Below are 19,035 nucleotides of genomic sequence, written 5' to 3' on the forward strand. Positions count from 1 at the left end.
TCCTGGTTCCATAGTCAGACCTACTATCTCTGGGCAGGGGAGGAGAGTCTCTGGCCCTTGTGAACAAAGAGCTTTCTCAGCTGGGTTACTTGCTTTACCTGAGTCTCTCTTACTGGTTCTTCTTACTCACCACAGTATCTCTCCATGGAAGAGTCTCTGGCCCAGCAGGGAAGGAACGTACTTCCCCCGGTCACTTATTTTTGGCAGGGCTCCTAGACGGTCCCCATTGCCTGAGGTGGTCAGAGGGACTCCCACTAAATCCAGGGGGAAGAATGAGCTATTACCTTCTCTTGCTAGGTGGGAAGTTGGAAAATGCCAGCTCTGTGTGGCTCTTTTTTTTGGTTGGGGGATTCAAGACACCCTGCCTCTGTGTTATTCCTCATGCCCTGAGGCCCCAAACCACCTTGCCTTCTTCTTAGCTTTCTTTAGAGTCCTCCTTTGCCTGTTTCTTGTGCCATTTCCAGGGTTTATAAAGTTATGCTTAGTGGGAAGGAGAAAGGAAAAGGTCTATGCCATCTTGTCCAGACCAGAAGACCCTCACTACTCAATTTTATGTCCTCTTTATCTGTTAAAATGTTTTATTTTTGTTTCTGTTTTGCTATTTTAGACCCAGTTACGTTATAGACATCAGAAATCTGAAAGAAATCTTTGCCTGATGCACACATTTAACCTATTTTCTCCAGATGTAGTTAATGAGGCTGGGGGAAGAAAATGAATGTGTCAACACAACAGGATCTAAATTGAGCTTAAGGCCATATACATAAAGATACTGTTGAGGAACACACACACACCCCTCCTCCTTTCAGACCATCTCCTAACAATCTGCTCAAGAAGCATCTCTACATCAAGCAGAAATGGATTCATGAAACCATCAAAGGGACTGGGGAAAATGGGAGGGAGTGGTAGAGCTTACTGTAGAAAGGGCACAGCCCTCTCCTCCTGGTGTTCTCTGAGTGGCCAAACCTACCTGGATGCTTCTGCTTGGGAAATCTCAACTCTACAAGGCTGAGTGGTGCCAGGAAAAAGGTGACTCCAAACTATCCAAGTTAGCCTGGCTCTTCTCTGAGCTTTAGTAGGGAAGAAAACTCAGTTCAGTCAAGTGCACCAAAGTAAATATTTATTTGGGACAGAATCCTTAAGCCAGTACATTTCCTTTCTAATTTATTTACATACTGTGTTGTTCTCAAGAAGCATTTAAAGTGATTTTAATGGATACATAATATATAAGGATATATAAATTAGATGTAGGCAAAAAAAAAAGAGCAAGAAGAAAACAAGGGACAGGCATAAGTTTGGTGCAAAACTGCTTCTTAGTGATTTTCTACACTTGCATAAATACCCTATGAGAGAGTACATTGCTGGACTATTTCCTGTGCTGTCTCTGACTTGACCCTCAGGAGCACTCAGGACTGGGAATGGGTGCAGCAAGGTGGACTCCTAAAATGGAGATATGCTATAGAGATAGAGACAAGTTCCCATGGAAATTTCCATATTCAATAAATTTCCTGCACCTGAAACATGTTTGATTTCTTCTTCAAGATTCCTGAGTTCTCACTTTGAGAATGGCCATAGTTCTGAGCTCTGTCACCTAGTTGAAGACTCAGGCTACTAAGTTCCTGAGACGTCACATACCAGTTAGGGTCCATTACAAGTCAGATACTCTAAATGTATAGAGTGTGAGCCAAGGCTAACACGACAGTCATTAAGTCCTCCAACTCTTGTTTTTAATATTTTTCTATTTTGTTCTCAGAATCTAAGCCAAAACTGTAAGATAGGGACTTGCAGTGTCCCTCCCAAGTCAGCTGGAAATCTGGGAGATGCTGATGACGCAAGGGAGCTGAGAAGTAACCAAAGAAGTAGTGCTGTACCCGGTGGCTAAATGACCACACTCCTTCCACTATGGGAGCTGCCTCTCTCCTGGGGGATAGAACACAAAAGAATCCGGTCAGCTGGGATCTATTGTCTATGCATACAACATACAAGGTGCACTTGATTTGGGTGCAAATCCTAGGTGAGTGGTGGATGCTGGGGCAGCATAACTGAATCTAAAAAATACTTCTTGACTCCTCATGAAGCCAGTCCCTTCCCCAGGCTTAGGCTTCTCTTTCATATAGAGCCTCCCTCAAATACCTTTAATGTTTGAAAATTTCTTACAGTCTCATTCACTTTGCCTCCTGCTGATTTTAACACCTTCAAGTCTCCCTTAGACTGAAAAAAAGTACCCTGTCCATTCATCAGCCCATCTCCCTACCATTTGTTCATGAAGACATGGCCCAGTTCTTCTTTTCCTATTCATAGTCTCCTGAACCATTCCTTCTCAGCCCTTTTCTAAAAAGTTGAGCTTCATACCTTAGTATTTGTCTCAAGTTATTTTTCAAAGATCATTATCTCTTTCTGACCAAACTCAGTGCCTTTTCTTCAGAAGTTAGTACACTTGATCTTTTGGCTTTTTCAACTTGTTCTGTCAGGACAAGGACTGTCTACATTTCTCATATTTCTCTAACTATGTATTGTAGGGGATCATTTCTATCTAAGTTTTGAATATCTATAGCTGTAGTCCATGAATGTGACCTTTCTTATCCTATTTGAAATGGCAAAACAAGGTATCTGTCCCAAACATACTGTTAAATGCATTGTATATGTATATACATTCATGTTACTATAAAAAAAAATGTGTTTATCAGGAAAGTGAGTTTTAGGGGGCATGGCTTCTAATCAAAATGCTATGGGATGAATATTCTCTGATACAAAGGAAGGGAATGAAAGGGGACAAAAGGAACTTATGCAGGGCTTGCTGAAGAAAAACCTAGACATGATCAAGGAATAGGCATTGTATTAAAAAATAGAAGATTAAGTATACTGAGCAAAAAAAAATTTTTTTTGTATTAAATCAAGTCAAGAAAAATGAAAAAAAAATCTTGGATTCTCTACCAAAAGTTTGAGTTTAACTTGGAGAAGGAATGCAGTAGTTTTCTCTTGTATTAGAACAGGTGGGTATAGGCCAAGTTTGCAACAAACCAGAAATGTCTTGCGAAGCCCTTTCTCGTAGGGCAAGATTGGAAAGAAAGATAATCCATTTGAAGGAGGCCAGGAACACAGGGGCAACCCAGTCTGAAACTACAGGAGTTTAAAACTTGACATTACAGTTTCTTATATTTCTGAGGTTGTAGCCTTTGATGGAGTGAAAAAAACACCAGACCTAAGGTCAGATCTCTGCTGGAATCCTGATTCTGTAGTCAAATGGGAGATTCCTCAACATAAGTCCCATTTTCTCGTGGGCACTCTGCAGAGAACAGTTCTTACCTATTTTGGATGGAAGCCCTTGTTCCTCGGTATCTATTTGTTAAACATTATTCTTCAGAGAGAAGGTTCCATGTAAGCCAAAAGGTTTTTTGATAAATGTATACTGCTCTGAATATTTAATAAAGTATTTTTAATAAGTATTTCATAAAAAGTTATGGCAAAGCTGTAACTGCTGAAAGCTTGATTTAAGAAAATAGTGATAACATTTATTAACTCAAGGAGCAAACAGAAACCTTGTTATACATCATCAAAGATTGCCATCTAGTGGCCCAATTGTATTATAAGTTCTGAAGTTAACTGCAAGTTCTGAAAACTTCAGAGGTTAGGAAATTGTGTGGGAAGCATCCAGTCCCACGGAGGAGAACAGCAAAAAGTAAGATTTGGGCCCTGGAGACTTTTGCTTCACTGAAGGCATTCAAAATTCAAACTATAAACAAAACACTGTGCCCTTCAAACCAACCAATCTAAAGCCAGCCATGGCCCTGGGTCTGTAGTCACTCAGAATATGAGTAGATAGTTGAATGTAATAAAGTGATAACTCTTTGGGAGATAAGCTTAGAGAAATCCAAATCAATGAAGGCTTTCAAAATTATCTTGAGTGAAATCTTTGTGTCTCATGAGCAACTTTACAATAGAAAATTTGGTTTGCTTGTGGTAGAATTAGTGGTGTGTACATCTTAATGATAAAAGAAGCTGTGATACTTTTAGAAAATGAGGAAGAAATAAAGTTACCAGGAAGAAATATAGCAGGAAAACATCATTGCCCCAAATGATTCTTGTTTCTTTCAAACGAGGCAGCATGAAGTTACTGAAAGGGTAAAGGCTTGAGAGTCAGAGGGCTATCCATGCTGGAATTCTGGCTTCACTGCCTATTGGCTTTGTGACTTCGAGAATGATACCCAATCTCACTGAGCCTCACCTGTTGTTGCAAAGATTAAATAAATAAGGTTTGGAAAAGGCTTACCCCAGTGTCTGGAACATAACTGGTGTTCCTTTTACCCTCTTCTCACTTACAAGAAACCACATAATTTCACTTAAAGAGAAGAAAATGAAGAAAAACCTCAAAGAAGATAGGGTTTGGATTTGGGGCCAAAAACTGCCCTTCAAATAACATTCTTTTCTGTTAAAATGAAGGTAAGAGACAGTTTAGTCCCTCTCTGACTAAAGTAGCAGCCGTTGTCCTGGTTTTAACTGGTTCCAGGTGTTCTTTCAGGATGTAATTTTCCTACTGGTAACAGAAGAAAGAGTTGTATCCACTATAAAATGAAGATAACAGCACAAACCTCATAGGTGTTGTGAGAGTTAAATGGGATATGGCATCAATGTCCATAGTTAGGTGATACTACTAAGTTTCGTTGTTACTGGTTTTTGCCTCTCTCCTGGGACATCTATTGAGGATTGCCATTATTTTAGAACTGCCTGCAGGCCTTTGCTACCTTCCTCATGAATTACTCTCTCACCAAGGCTCTATTCTAGAAAGGCTAGCACTATAGTTCCCATAAGGTGCCTGTTTCTTTGCATACTCCATGCCTGTGATTGGTTTTTAAACCAATCACAGCAGAACTTGCATTTCCAAATATCCTTGGAAGTATATGGGAGACTAAAATTCTTCCTACAGTATTCTCTACTCTGGGAACTTCCCTCAGAGCCTACTACATATCCCTTTACCTCAAAGGAAGCAAAACAGAAAAGGACTTTGGTCAAATAGAGAAATAGATTTTCATTTAAGTTGGCTCTGAAGGGAGTTCATGAATATTTTTGACTGATGGCAGCATAACTTTGCAAAGTGACATAAGGGAATACCATCATTTCAGTATATCAATTATAAAATGGTTTTTTAAGTCACATCTTTAAAAAAAAATTTAAGGCCTAAAAGGCCTATAATCCCTCTTTGTGCCCCTTTTAGGCTAGTAAGCTCTGACTGGCACCCATTAGCGCCCTGCCTGTTCCAGAACGCTCAAGTTTTGACTTGGGATATGAGGTTTTTTTGTTTTGTTTTGTTTTGTTTTAATCAGTTTAAGGATTCTTTCCGGGGGTCTCACAGGACCTCATCCTCGAATACAAGGCCTTGCACACTGACTTACAGCCCCCAAAAGTGGCACAGAAGTCCTCTGTCAGGCTGTACAGTGTAATTTAGGGTATGGAGATAGGGTTGCTAAGTAAAGGCAGGCAGCGATGACAGGAAGTAAAGCCTCAGCCACGAAACCTGCATTTAAGTCTCAGCTCCGCTACACACAGGCGCTGAATTATTCTGAGCCTCGTTCCTTCATCTGTGAAATGGGGGAACCCTGCCTCACGAGACTGTGAGGAGGGTTGGTCTGGGGATGAGAAGGCCCTTTTTTAAGCATCACGCATCAAGCCCTCCTCCGCCCTCTGCACGCACTGGGCCCCTTCTAGCTCTGACAAGAGGTCTCACCACGCCCACCAGGCAAGCTCAAGGAGGAGATACCCTCATCGGTGGCCTGTGGGGTGGCCTGTGTCAGCTGGGGCCGAGCCCCGCTCTGCCCACACCCGATCCTCAGCAGGATGCCCCAGGCTCACCGAGCGCCTCTCCACACTCCCTTTCTTCCTGCCGTTCTTGCCTGGCATGACATCCAGTGACCGGTAGCTAGGTGGCTTCTCCTCAGGCCAGTTTGAGGAGTATGAGCTGCGGCGGTGGTGGGTTCCCCAGCTCCGGGGCCGCCTCTCCTTCTCATCCTCCTCAGAGCTCCAGGAACTGAGGCCAGAAGGCAAGGGAGGGGAGTAGCTGCGGTGCCTGCGCCTCGGGTGCCTCTGGGCATTCTCCCGGGGGCTGGGCCTGCGGGGTCGGTCTGGATAGCGGCTCCGGAGAGGTGCGTGGTCGGGCCGCCAGCGGGCCTCGCTTGATGAGGGGCCGTCACTGAGGCTGTCCCTGTCTGACCAGGGCGCGGGTGACCCGTGCAGCCGGGAGCGGTGGTGCCTTCCCCTCTGAGGTCGGTTCAGCTCCCGTCCCTCCAATGCCCAGCGCTTAGGCTCCCGGTCCTGAAGCTCCTGGTGGAAATCAGAGTAGTGGGCCTGCCTTCTCCCCTCCCTCGGATCCCAGGGTCCAGGGGGAATTGCGGTGAGCCACTCTTGGCGGGAGGAGTTGCCGGTCCTCTGTGAGGACGGCAGGTCTCTGATCAGTGGGGGCAGGTGGATGATTCTGCGCTCCACAACCTCAGAGCCCAGGGAGGACAGCATGCTGCAGGCTTGGCCAGATATGGCTTTAAGGTCAGGGGGCAGAGGCTGGGCTGGATTGAGGTTCTGCAGCTCTTTCTCCAAATACTCTAAGACACCATTGGCGATGGGAGGGTGAGCGGCGGTCTGGGTCATTGGCATCTGTGGGAGGCTGGATCGCAGGGACAAATCTGAAAAGAAACAAGGACCAGAACATGCAGAACTGCTGGCCCAAAACGTGCTCCTCAGAACCAGGGCACCAAAATGCCACATTAATCAGCTTGCATCCATCCCGTCCCCATCCTCAATCACAGATACCCACTATATTGGCCATGAAGGCCCCAATATAGCCCTTGCGCCTACCCCTGCCCTCTGCCCTCTCCCACCCCAAATCTCTGGCAAGGTTTACCTCGCTGCAGCAGCGGGTTCATTGGATAAGATGAAACCTGGGAGCTCCTGTCCGCCCCCCAGTACAGGGGCTTTTCCATCATCTGAGGGCCTAAGGCCCGAGCCTGCTTCAGGTAGCGGTGGCGGGCCAGGGCTGCAGGGGAAAAAGGAGAAATGCAGACCCTCAGCCAGGACAAGCCCCACACCCCCCACTTCACTTCTCTCTACCCAGTGGCCTTGCTAAGAGGCCAGTTTCTAACCTATCTTGCATAGGAGTCAGAGTTAAAGGAGCAGTAACCCATCGGTCATCTGGCAAGGAGCTGGGAATGTACGCCAGGAAAGTATACCTATAATACCTGACTTCCCAGTCTTGAAAACATTGCATCATCCTGCCATTCCCAGGTTCACCTAAGATGTAGGTAGATACATGGATATTAGTAGGCCATGAAATCTCAGGTCCCAGGCCAACAAGGCCTTCAGCCACAGGCCAAATATAGAAGATGCAGACGCAAAAGACTTCAAGGGGGCTGCCAGGGAAGCTCAGGGCTCCCTGCTCAAAGTAGAAAAAGGAAAACAAACAAAAAAGGATGTAGATGCTGAGGTCAATGGGCAGAACTACTGGTAAAGGGAAGGAGACGGAAGAACCTTCTAGCTGGCACACCAGCCCTTGTGGGGAGGAACTAGTGAGAGGGAGGCAAGAAATGCAAAAAGCTGAAGTAGATCCCAGTGGATCCTTTCAACTCTTCTCCTTATCTCAATAAGGAGGTCTTATTGGCTCCTAAGTTGGGATTTTCCCTAAGTAGGGGGAATCTCTAAGGGGTGCAGTGAAGGCAGAGAGGGAGAAAGGAAATACCATCTCCTTTCAGGACAAAGAAAATCATGTAAAAAGGCAGCACAAGGAACCCGTAGACATGTCACTCCAGTACCCCAGGTGCAGCTAGTGTGAAGCACACAATCCCCTCCCCTCCGCCCCTGTGAGCGCAAATTAAAAACAAAAGCATTTCGTTGGTTTTGTTTGTGAATTTCTGTTTTGAGGTAACTGTCTCCCAAGGTTTCTGTCTATCCCTGCATGCAGGAAATGTATTTGCATGTTTCAGGGCAGGAAGTGCCTGCCTCAGCCCCCCGCTGACACTTTCACCTCCTCCTGCCTTCCTCAAGCCCTGTGGCCACCTCTATAGCAGCAGGGCTCTGCCTCTCTGAGGCCTCTTCAGGCGCAGTAAGAGGGGCAGAAGACAGGCATTCTGGCCCCTGCTGCAAAGGGTCGGGGATTCGCTGAGGCCAACAGCTGAGTGGCCATCTGGACCCGGTGGCTCTGGTGTGAAACACACTTCAGCACAAGAAGTGGTTGCCTCTGAGCCCTCAGAAATGTCTGGAGCTGCAGCCCTGACAGGGCATCACGGCCTAGCCTGGAGGAAAGCAGATGCAAACTTAGAGCAGCTCACCCAGCTGCCACACCTTCAGGTGGCCAGCACTCCAGACCCTCCACGTGCTCAGCACCTTCCTCGCCCTCTTGCTAACCGATGCCTCCCCCAGCTCCCTTCATGTGCCACCATCCGCACACATAACGCCCTACTTACTATGCATGTGTCAGTCACTTTCCCTAAGCTAACTAATCCTCAGAGCAATCTCTTGATGTGGGAATTAGATGAAGAAGCTGGGTGCACAGAGGTTGGCTTCCCAGTTCAAGGTCCCAGAGCTGGTGATGGACAGAGATGCCTCTCTGATGCCCAAGCCTGTGCTCTTCCTGCCAAATCACTGAGTCCCCAGACTCTCCTTTATTTCTGTGATGAAGCAAAGCAAAACAAAACAAAACAAAACACACCTTCCACAGTGGTAACTCCTTGCTTTATTTCTTTCCAACTTGGCTCCACACTTCAAAACCCACTCCAGACTAGTCTCTGCCTCTAAGGCCTGGGGCATCTGATTCCACTGGGAACAACCCTACCTGCTCCCCACCCCTCTAACTGAATCCTGGCCACTTCCTTCCCCTACTCCCCCAATTCCATAGTAGACAAAGGGAAAGTTGGGCTTACTCCTTGTCCCCCAAATGACTTTTATTTTAACGAACGAGACCCTCTGCACAGATAACTCCCTAGAGACCCTTCCAGAGCTTCCATTAGCTTTCCTGTCAAATTTTCCATACTCCAGAGATTAACCCACCTGCTCTCTTCTTAGTTGCCACACCCTTTTCCCCAGGGCCCCGCCTTTCCCTGATGTAATGGAACTGTTGTGATGGGCGTGGAAAACATAGCCTCTGAGCTTCTCCCTGGCCCTCTCGTCCCATGGGGATGTCAGGGTTTTCTGCTGTTCACCTAGTGGGGAATCAGGCAATAAAAGAAGAGACATGGAGAAAGTAGCTAAGCCTCAAAAGACTCCTAATAAGCTATCTCTGAACCTCAGTGGAGTAAAGTCTGCCTTGATCATGTTAAGGAGCTCATTAACAATACAGATTCCTGGATCCCACTCCCAGATACTGTCCTTCGGTCTAGTGCAAAGCAAGCGCAAACCGTGTTTTTAACAAGCTCCTTAATACTAGTGCAGGACACCCAACTGGAGTTGACTATTGAGGATTCTCAACAACCTTTTGAGAACTATGGTTCTCAGGGTTAAGTTTCCTTAAATATGAGCTTTGAGGGTCAGATGGACTTCAGCATGAATGAGCGAATTTCCAGAGCCTCTGGGCCCAGGCTCCTCCTCTGTGAGCTAAGGACAGAAATACCTATTTCATAAAGTTGTGAGGTTAAATGAAGCAATAGTACACGTGACATGTCTATTAGATGACAGACAATCAAGAGACTGTCATAATAAATTACTATAATTAAGTCCCTTCTTTTGCCTTAGATCCCATAGGAAACAAAAGTACACATTTGGAGACTAGACCACCAAAGGCATTTATCTTCATTTCTGAGGAAAACCCAGGGCATATTCTTTAAGACGTCTCTCCCGTGACAGAAATGGCACAGCACCTCCCCCTCCTGCAGAGCCCCGTGCCTCTCCTTCCCTGCAGCCAGCATCACCCGTGGTGCCTGAAGCTTGCCTCTCCACTCTTACAGAACTCATCCTTTAGCCTCTGTTGACCCATCGTCACACAGTCCTTTCACCTTTTCCCATACTACCAGTCCCCTCTAACTTGACTGGCTAGTCATTTCAGCGACATCCTTTGGAGCTTCCTAGAATCCCATGCGCTTGAACTCTTACCACCTTGGCTTTCGCTTCTGGCCCCGTGCTGCTAGTGCTGACTGCACAGCCAGGCAACTGACCTCACTCAAATAGCGCTCTCCAACATGGCTTCCCTTGACTGATCTATCCAGCCCACTTCCCTCCTCTAGAGCAGTTTAAACATTCCCCGCTTCTCATGTCTTCCCCTCCCTGTGAACTCTCGGCTGATGACATCATCCTGGTTAAGGAAGAGGAACCGGCCCCGGGCATGGAATCGAGAGACCTATGTCTAGTCCAGGATCTGCCACCAACAAGCTGTGTGTGACTGTGCTGAAGTCTTTCTAGGCCTTCCTTCCCTCAGCTGTGAGGGGGATGGGGAGGTGAGTGGCATAGATCAGAGACTCCCAGTGTGGCCTGTGGCCTACTACAGGGTATGTTTAGAGGTTCTGCGGGGAGGATGGCCAGTAACCGATCTAGTGTTCAGTTTCAAGAACTTTCATCTTTAAGTTCTACTGTGGGTCGTTTACCAGTACTAAGTGAATTATTAAGGGTTACTAAAATTTGCTGTCATTCTCATTTTTCTCCTCCCTGGTTCTATTAACTCACTGGAAAGTGGGACCAAGTTAGGGAGGTGGGCTGTGGTCAGAGAAGGTCAAGAAGCACTGACATCATTCTCAAGCTCCCTTCTGCCTCTAGAATTTTGATTTGCTGAAATCAAGACAGGTATGAGGTCCCTCAGCTTCCTGCCTTATACTTGGACCATCCCCCACATTTTAATGACTTTCTCTCTCTCTCCAGAGGTCAAGCTGCCCTTCCTTTCCTTTCTAAAGGTAGTCCTTCTTCCGTACACCTGATGTCACTCCTGTTGCATCTGCTCAGTGATCGTCTCACTTCAAAAGGCTTCACTTTACTCATTTCCTACTGGCCTTGGTTCTTTGCCTACAAATACACTTGGGGTTATCTTATTCTAACCAACAATCACACACACCCCTTTCCTCATCCAAGAGCTCTCCGTAACAACTTCTGCCCCCTCCATGTACTCTCCTCTTGTCATCAAAATTCTCAGGACAGTCAGCCATAGTGACTCACTCTGAAAGTGACCTCATTTGCTCAAGTCCAGGGATCTTTACTTGTGGCCTGCATTTCTTTATGTGACCAGTTCTTCTAAATGAACTCTAACCACTTAGGAGAAACTACTCTCCCCAAAAATCTGTTTATCAGCTTACTGAAACAGTGGATACATTTATCATTTGTGTTGGTCTCATCCCCAGTCCTGCCTGTTTTTCATGCCCCACGGACCTAGGGATTCTAAGAAGCCATCTTGGGAGTGATTTTTCTCATCTCTTCTTGCATATTACTACTCCAGTGACAGTGATTTCTCCACAGCATCTCTCCCAGAGGCTCTTGAAAGGTAAGGAGTTCCATAGCCCAATATGGAGTTCTCTGCTATTTTTCCTCTCTTTAAGGAGGTCATTGTATCTCTGCCAAGCCCACTGTGATCTCCACATAGAGGCTGTGGCAGCCTCTACTGTGTGAAATTCAGGCACTCATAAGTCAAATGAACCTGGATTCAACACCATACTGTCAATGCCACTTACTAGCTGTGACCACTCTCACCTTCAGTCCTCTCATCTGTTAAGTAGTGATGATACAGCCTTCTAGGGTTGTGAGGATTCATATAGGGAAATATATGCAAAGGGCCTACGCATGGCAGACTTCCAATAAAAGTTAGTTCTCTTTTCCTGTAAGACAACAACCCCAGAACACAGGCCTGAAACCAGACGCAGGCCATTGACCTTCTTGACATCGTAGATTAAGTTTTGTTTCTATCTTAAGAGGTAATTCCTTATCTTTTCTTTTAAAAAATTTCTGTTCAAATGATCCAACTGATAAGAATGATAAGAGTGATTATCTCTGAGTGCTCAGATTAGTCTTTACATTTTCCTGAATTTCTCAAATTTTCTACAATGTAATACGTTACTTATATCATCAGGGAAAAATGTTATTTTAAGAACACAAAACTCCTGGGGTGCCTGGGTGGCTCAGTCATTAAGCGTCTGCCTTCGGCTCAGGTCATGATCCCAGGGTCATGGGATCGAGCCCCGCATCGGGCACCCTGCTCGGCAGGAAGTTTGCTTCTCCCTCTCCCACTCCCCCTGCTTGTGTTCCCTCTCTTGCTATCTCTCTCTCTGTCAAATAAATAAATAAAATCTTAAAAAAAAAAAAAAAAAAAGAACACAAAACTCCTTCCATTTAAAGCTGTTGATCCCACTCCATCTATTTATTAAGAAAAGATTTTTATAGAATAATTTTCTACAAAAAAGATTGGCATTCCACAGCCAAATTTTTTAGGACATGTCATAATTCTGTTTTAAAAGGTCAAATTTCAGCCAAAAGAAAGATCACATTAAAAGCAAGGTCTTCTGCTCTCTCTCTCCTTCATGTAAACCTCCTTCCTTCATCTAAAAAGAGGTTCTCAAAGTGTGGCCCACAGATCAGCAGCATCACATCACTTGAGAACTTTTTGGGCATACAAATTCTCAGGCCTACTCAAAACCAATTAAATCAGAAACTCTGGAGGTGGAGCCAGCAACTGAGTTTTAACAAGCCCTAGTGATTCTTAAGTTTAAGAACCACTGCTTTAACAACTCTCTCCTCTATCTGTTCTTTTCAAGTCATCCCGAAGGGGTGGCCTCCTCTCTCACTGCTACATTCAAACCACCCACTCCAGCCACTCCATGTCCGAGCAAGGTGAGTGCTGAGCAAATACGGAAGCACAGGCTTATCAGGGCCACTGAGGAAATGCCATCAGTAGGCAGAACCACTGGAAGGAGGCCTTAAGCAGGCTAGGATGTAGACAGGCAGAAGTCTTCCCCCTTGGGTCTACAACTTCCTGGAGCATCATTTTCTGGGCGAGCCTGTGATGGGAGAAGGGCACGGAGGAGACGCTGGAAGGACCCAAGGTGTTAGCCTGGTGTGTGAAGCTGGTCTACTTGGGACAGCAGTCTGCAGCATCACCCCCTCCCACTGCTCGTCCGAGTCTGCGGCATCACCCCTCCCACTGCTCGTCCAAGTCTGTGGCATCACCCCCTCCCAGTGCTCGTCCGAGTCTGCGGCATCACCCCCTCCCACTGCTCGCCCGAGTCTGTGGCATCACCCCTCCCACTGCTCGTCCGAGTCTGCGGCAGCACCCCTCCCACTGCTCGTCCGAGTCTGCGGCAGCACCCCTCCCACTGCTCGCCCGAGTCTGCGGCATCACCCCTCCCACTGCTCGTCCGAGTCTGCGGCAGCACCCCTCCCACTGCTCGTCCGAGTCTGCGGCATCACCCCTCCCAGTGCTCGTCCGAGTCTGCGGCATCACCCCTTCCCAGTGCTCGTCCGAGTCTGCGACATCACCCCCTCCCAGTGCTCGTCCGAGTCTGCGGCATCACCCCCTCCCAGTGCTCGTCCGAGTCTGCGGCATCACCCCTCCCACTGCTCGTCTGAGTCTGCGGCATCACCCCTTCCCAGGGCTCGTCCGAGTCTGCGACATCACCCCTCCCACTGCTCGTCCGAGTCTGCGGCATCACCCCTCCCAATGCTCGTCCGAGCCTGCGGCAGCACCCCTCCCAATGCTCGTCCGTCCGCTCTCACCTTCCTCGGGGCAGCAGCAGCGGGCAGGGCAGCAGGGGCAGCGGATGTAGCAGCAGCAATGCTGAGGACAGTTCTGGCACCAGCACACCCCGATCAGCAGGAGCAGGAGGAGGGCTCCCAGAATGATGAAGATCACTGTCAGCCAGTCTGCAGCGGAGACGCCAAGAGCAAGCTAACGAAACATGCCGGTGGAATGCTTCCAGGTCTAACATCCTAGAGATCTAATAAATACAGCTCTTGATCTATAGGTTACGTTCAATCAATATAGTGGCAAAAAAAAAAAAAAAAAAAGTTTAGCTTTGGTAAGGGACCTTCAGAGGTTGGCAATCCAGCAATAACCTGGGCTTGCTTGCTTCTGTTGTTGTTTTTTTTTTTTTTTCTGTGTGTAAAAGTGTCACAGTGATGGGGTGGCTAAAGAGAAAGCTCCAGCAGCACTTACGCAGGACAATGAGCTTCACCTCCTTATCTGGGTCTCCTGACGTGTCCCCGGGAGCCTCAATGGTGCAATAATACACTCCATGGTCCCACCACATCACTTCATTAATCACCAGATCTGCTCCTGCAGGGAGGGAGGGAGAAAGTGCCAGGGGTTAAAGGAGAGGGCCCTGGTTTCTGACCTATGGCTTAAAGACCCATCACTGTCCTTCCACATCCTAAGAGGGCCCCTCGTAGTGCAGAGGAAAGCCTAAAGCCCTTTCATTGAGACCCTCCTCTTTCCCCAAACAGTACAATGATGGTAGAACTGACCATTCATTGAGCCCTACCAGGTACCCTGAAAGGATTTTGGACATCACCTCATTTCATTCCCACCACAGCTCTCTGAGTGGGTGAGGTACACACTACATTGCCTCCCAGGGATATAACTTTCTCTCACAGTCATATAACTTTTGGTCATGGATGTGGCCATCCAGAATAAAGTCACTATTTCCTATCCTCTCTTAAAGGTGGACATGGACACGCAACTCCGTTCTGGTGGACAGAATGCAAGCAGAAGGGTCACATAATGGCTCCCAGGAACTTTCCTAAAACAGTTTGGGAATATTTTTGTCCTTCTCTTCTTCTTTTCTTTTACTCTGTTATCTGGAGAGCAAATGTGATGGCTGCTGTCTTGGACCATGAGGAAGAAAAAGACTTTCTTGGTGAGCTGGAGCTTGGGCCTGTTCCTGAGGACTTAATGGAACAGGGCCACCACACTAATTTTGGACTATCTACCTCCAAATTTATACTTGAGAAGAAATAAACTTCTTTATTGTTTAAGTCACTAATATTTTGGGTTTTGCTTACTCACAAACTCGATACCATCCTGATACAGTAAGTATGCTTATCAGCTGCATTTCAGATGAGGAAACCAAGACTCTAGGAGGCTAAGAAACTGGCCTAAGAACAGAGAAATAATGAGTAGCAGAGGTAGGTTCAAATCCATGTCTCTCTGCTGCAACCCTGGTGCTCTTAACCACTCAGTTCTAATGTCCTTTCCTAAGGGGTGGAAAACTCCACAGCCTGGGTTCCTCACCAGCTGTGAACAGATCCCTCTGGATCTTAGAGGGACAATTTATAAGATGAAGTTGAATAAGCAAGGATGAAATGCCAATATTTTAAGGGTAAATGTTACTCGATGTTCAAGAAAGGAATTTCAGTTTTCATGAGCACCAAGTGCTGGGCTACCTCATTAAGATAGATGAATGGTATGTACAAGTTTAGTAAATGCAACAAATTTTCACTGAAGACCTTGTGTGGGTCCAGCTCTATGTCAGACCCTGAGGAAGATCTGCAGAGGAATAAGACTCATCTCTGTCCTAAAAGGGCTTAAAGTCCAGTCAGGGGCATCAGGACAGCCTCCACATCCCTGCTATTTCATCCACGGTAGAGTGCCAGGGGACAACTTCAAATTCCTTTTTAAAAACCCTTAGCATTATAGACTTGCTCCTGCTTACTTAGCAATCCCATCTATAATTCTTCATTATCTGTTTGTCAAAAAATATTTATTGAGGAAATGAAACAAAAATGCAAGGTCACGTACCACTGGAGCTAACTTCAACTTCTGTTTCCTTCTCTTTCTACGTCAAGCGCTACGATTTTTTTCCTACCCATGATTTTCCAAACACACTACCTTTCCCAGATATAAGCTTACCCCAGACTTGGAAGAATGGTAAAAATGCTTTGGAGGAAATTCTCTCTTAATGTTAATGTGCATTAAAAATCTGCCCCAATTTTTATTAGAGACATAAAGATTTTTTTTTAGGGATATCACAGTAATGAGGACATTCAGATATGTTGATATTTTAAATAATCCAAGAACTGACTTGACATGGTCATCTCAAATGATGCACACACAGGCATAAAGTGTCAGAAAACAAGGGCTTCAGGAAGTCATGACAAGTATGGAGGTAGAAATAAAAACCAAGGGGAAATACTGCTTTCCCATGGGTGTAAGGGAGAAACAGAGTTTGATCCAAGGGTGATTGGGAGTAGAGATAGTGGATGGTATTACTCAGAATTAGAAAAAAAGAAAAGTGGGGACTGTCACCTGTGGGGATTTTCATCCTTCAAAAACTATAAAGGAGGCTTGCCAATTGAAGAGACTTTAAACTTTGGAGTCAGATGAGGGCTAATTCTGCAGGCTCTGGGAAAAGGAGAACCACACTGACTCTTTGAGAATGTAGCTAGAGACCAGAAAAGGACAGATGTTCCTTAACGCCGAGAGTTTAAGGGCTGGCTTGGGGGAATCAGAGATCACATGTGAAAGAATCAGACTTAAATATCACAGCCAAAGTATTATACAAAAATTTGGAAGCAAATATTAAATTGGCTCCCTTTAAATGTTCATAGAGCATTCACTGATTTCCTCACATTGTTGCTACAGGTACCCTGAGTGGCCTGCTTCATGTATTCTCCCTTCTTTTTCCCCTTTTAATCAGCAAATATTTATTTAACACTGCATGTGAAGCTCACTGAAACAGGCTCTGAATTCTGTGCCAATAACCCATCACGGCCATCCTGGATTACAAGATAGGAATGTGGGGCGCTAGCCCATCCATCCAAAAGTGCCTTCAGTGATTATAACTAAAGTTCACTGCACACTTAATATTTGCTAAGTGCTTTATGCATATCATCTCACTTAATCCTGACGGCTCTCCAGGAGATGGGTAGTACTACAGCAAGTCCCATTTTGTAGAAATTGAGGCTAAAAAAATTGAAGGGACTTGCCCAAGTTCACATACCCTACAAGTGCAGAATGGGGGCCCACACCCGAGTCTGAGGGCTCCAACCACCAGTCCCTGTACTAGGCACAAAGAATAAGTATGCTTTACACATAGCTCTTAGATATCACATTTGATATTTACTTCAGTGTACAGACACAGAGACCATTATGTCCACCTTTCAGATGAGGTAACAGAGGCCAGGGAAAACATCTGCTACTGCTCCACGAGCTAGCAGGTGGAAGCAGCAGGACACTCAGCCAGGTCTGTAGATTCTAAGGCTAATGCTTTTTCCTCTACCAATGGGCAATGATGGTCTCCAGGTAGCCATCTACTTGGAAGCCCTTTAGACATGTACAACAGGAGTGGCCAGAGGGAAACTCAGGGGCCTGGGGTTCATGCAGGCCCTGAGAGCAATTTATGGGAGGGAGCGAACAAGCCTGAGCCACACCTCAGCCATGAAAAAGCAAAAGAGACCACCCACTCCCAGACCTTTAGCCAAAGCTGTAGGACATCTTCTCATTTAGAGACCAACTTCCAGGGGAGTGACTTCAGATGGTGGTAACAGCATTCTATGTATCTGGCACTTTCCTCAAACAAACACACACACACACAAACAAACAAACACAAAACCAAAAAAAAAGAAAAAAAGAAAGAAAAAGGGAAATCCCCACAATGACTCAGCCAGGCCCAGGCCCGGTGTCTGCACCTCTTGCCGCCCCCAGATCCCTGCCGCCTCCCCTGCACTCACGGTTCTGGATGGTGATCTTGCGCTGCCGGTAATCCACCCCCAGCACGGGCTCATTCTGCCCCCGCCTCTGAGCCACTATGCGAACCTCCCGCTGACTGTCGTTGCAGTCATTGGATGGGTCCTGGCCCAGGGATAAAGCCGCCTGGTATGCTGAGGAAAGAGGACACAGCCAGGTCACACAGCAATGGGGAATTCCCATGGAGAAAGGCGCCCTTACTGTTCCCTGGAGCAGGGAAGCTTCTCATTTTTATCCTGAGCTCATGTGTCTACTGGGAATCTTGCTAAACATGAAGATTCTGATTCTGTGGGTCTGGAGTGAGAATCTGAGTCTGCATTTCAGAGGAACTCCCAGGTAATACTAATGAACCTCTGAGCAGCAAGATCCAGACCCCTCTCAAAGGTCATCATTTCCAAATCCTGGCTCCATGCTCCTGTCTCCCATTCCAACTACCCTTGCTTCATTTTTGGTCACCCCAGATTCTGCTCCTATAGGGCTCATCCACCTGCCCTTATAATACATTTGCTGGTGGCAAATGCCTGCTACCCTGGCCTCTCCTCCCTTCCGACTTTATTTGAAGAGTAACCCCCTGGAAATCATGCCTTGATTCAGAGATGTGTCTTTTGGGGACAACGCCAGGTTCTGTGGGTGACTCAGACATTTAGGTATCGGGGTTCATACTGTAAGACATTAGTCAGGGCTAAAAGAGGTAAAGCTGATGCCTCCTCCCTTTTTCCTCACCTCTGGAAGCTCACTTCCTTCCTACAAAGACGGTGTCTACTTGTACTCTCAAAATCTCTACAAGGGTAATTGTCCAGGGCTGACGGTGAGGATCTGGGTTCCTTTGTTCCTTGAGAGAGTAGACGTAGACAGCTAAAAAGAACTTTGGTTCCAGGGAGGAGAGCTGACATGAGTGGGGCAGCTGCTACTGAGAGGTAGGACTTGGCTAAGTGTGTGTGTTTGGGGGGGGGGGAGGGTTGTGCAGCGCTGAAAATGTGTTCCCTGGGGGCAGTGGGCTCTCGCTCACTGGGAGAGTTTCATTGGCCACTAGGAAGGCTGGCCACAAAAGGGAGTGTGGCAGTGGGGGGGGGGGGAGGTTCACAAACGCCACTCCTCAGGGTCCTGGGGGATGTAGGAGGCTTCTTGTCCATGTCCTCAGGTGGTAAGGGGAATGGAGGCGGACTGCATACTCATCTCAGTGTGCCGGCATGCAACCAGGAATGGACCAGGGGGCAGGACTGGCACTGCCTTTTAAAAAACTTAATGTCTGAGCTGCCTACATCTTTTCAGAACAAGGTAGGACATAAATCTTAAAATAAAATCGTATGTGACCTCAAATAAGTTACTTCATCTGTCTGGGTTGTTTATTTATCTATAAAATGAGGGGACGGCATTAAGTGAACTTTGTGGCTCCCTCTCAGAAGGATTTG

General features: G+C 46.6%; 1 protein-coding gene across 1 annotated transcript in view; it reads right to left on the reverse strand.

The window, feature by feature from the left end:
• Positions 1-683: 683 nt before the first annotated feature.
• ILDR1 (immunoglobulin like domain containing receptor 1) overlaps positions 684-19,035 on the reverse strand; it is a 32,512-nt gene continuing 14,160 nt past the window's right edge. Inside the window, exons 3-8 of the mRNA XM_032406657.1 lie at positions 17,608-17,757; positions 14,096-14,215; positions 13,657-13,803; positions 6,887-7,018; positions 5,845-6,668; positions 684-1,917 (exon numbers count right to left, since the gene is read on the reverse strand). Of these exons, the coding sequence (XP_032262548.1) occupies positions 1,876-1,917; positions 5,845-6,668; positions 6,887-7,018; positions 13,657-13,803; positions 14,096-14,215; positions 17,608-17,757 (1,415 nt within the window). The 3' untranslated portion in view covers positions 684-1,875. The remainder of the gene's footprint in view (positions 1,918-5,844; positions 6,669-6,886; positions 7,019-13,656; positions 13,804-14,095; positions 14,216-17,607; positions 17,758-19,035) is intronic.

The sequence above is a fragment of the Phoca vitulina genome, unplaced genomic scaffold (genome assembly GCF_004348235.1).
Source record: "Phoca vitulina isolate PV1807 unplaced genomic scaffold, GSC_HSeal_1.0 scaffold8, whole genome shotgun sequence".
Taxonomy (NCBI): domain Eukaryota; kingdom Metazoa; phylum Chordata; class Mammalia; order Carnivora; family Phocidae; genus Phoca; species Phoca vitulina.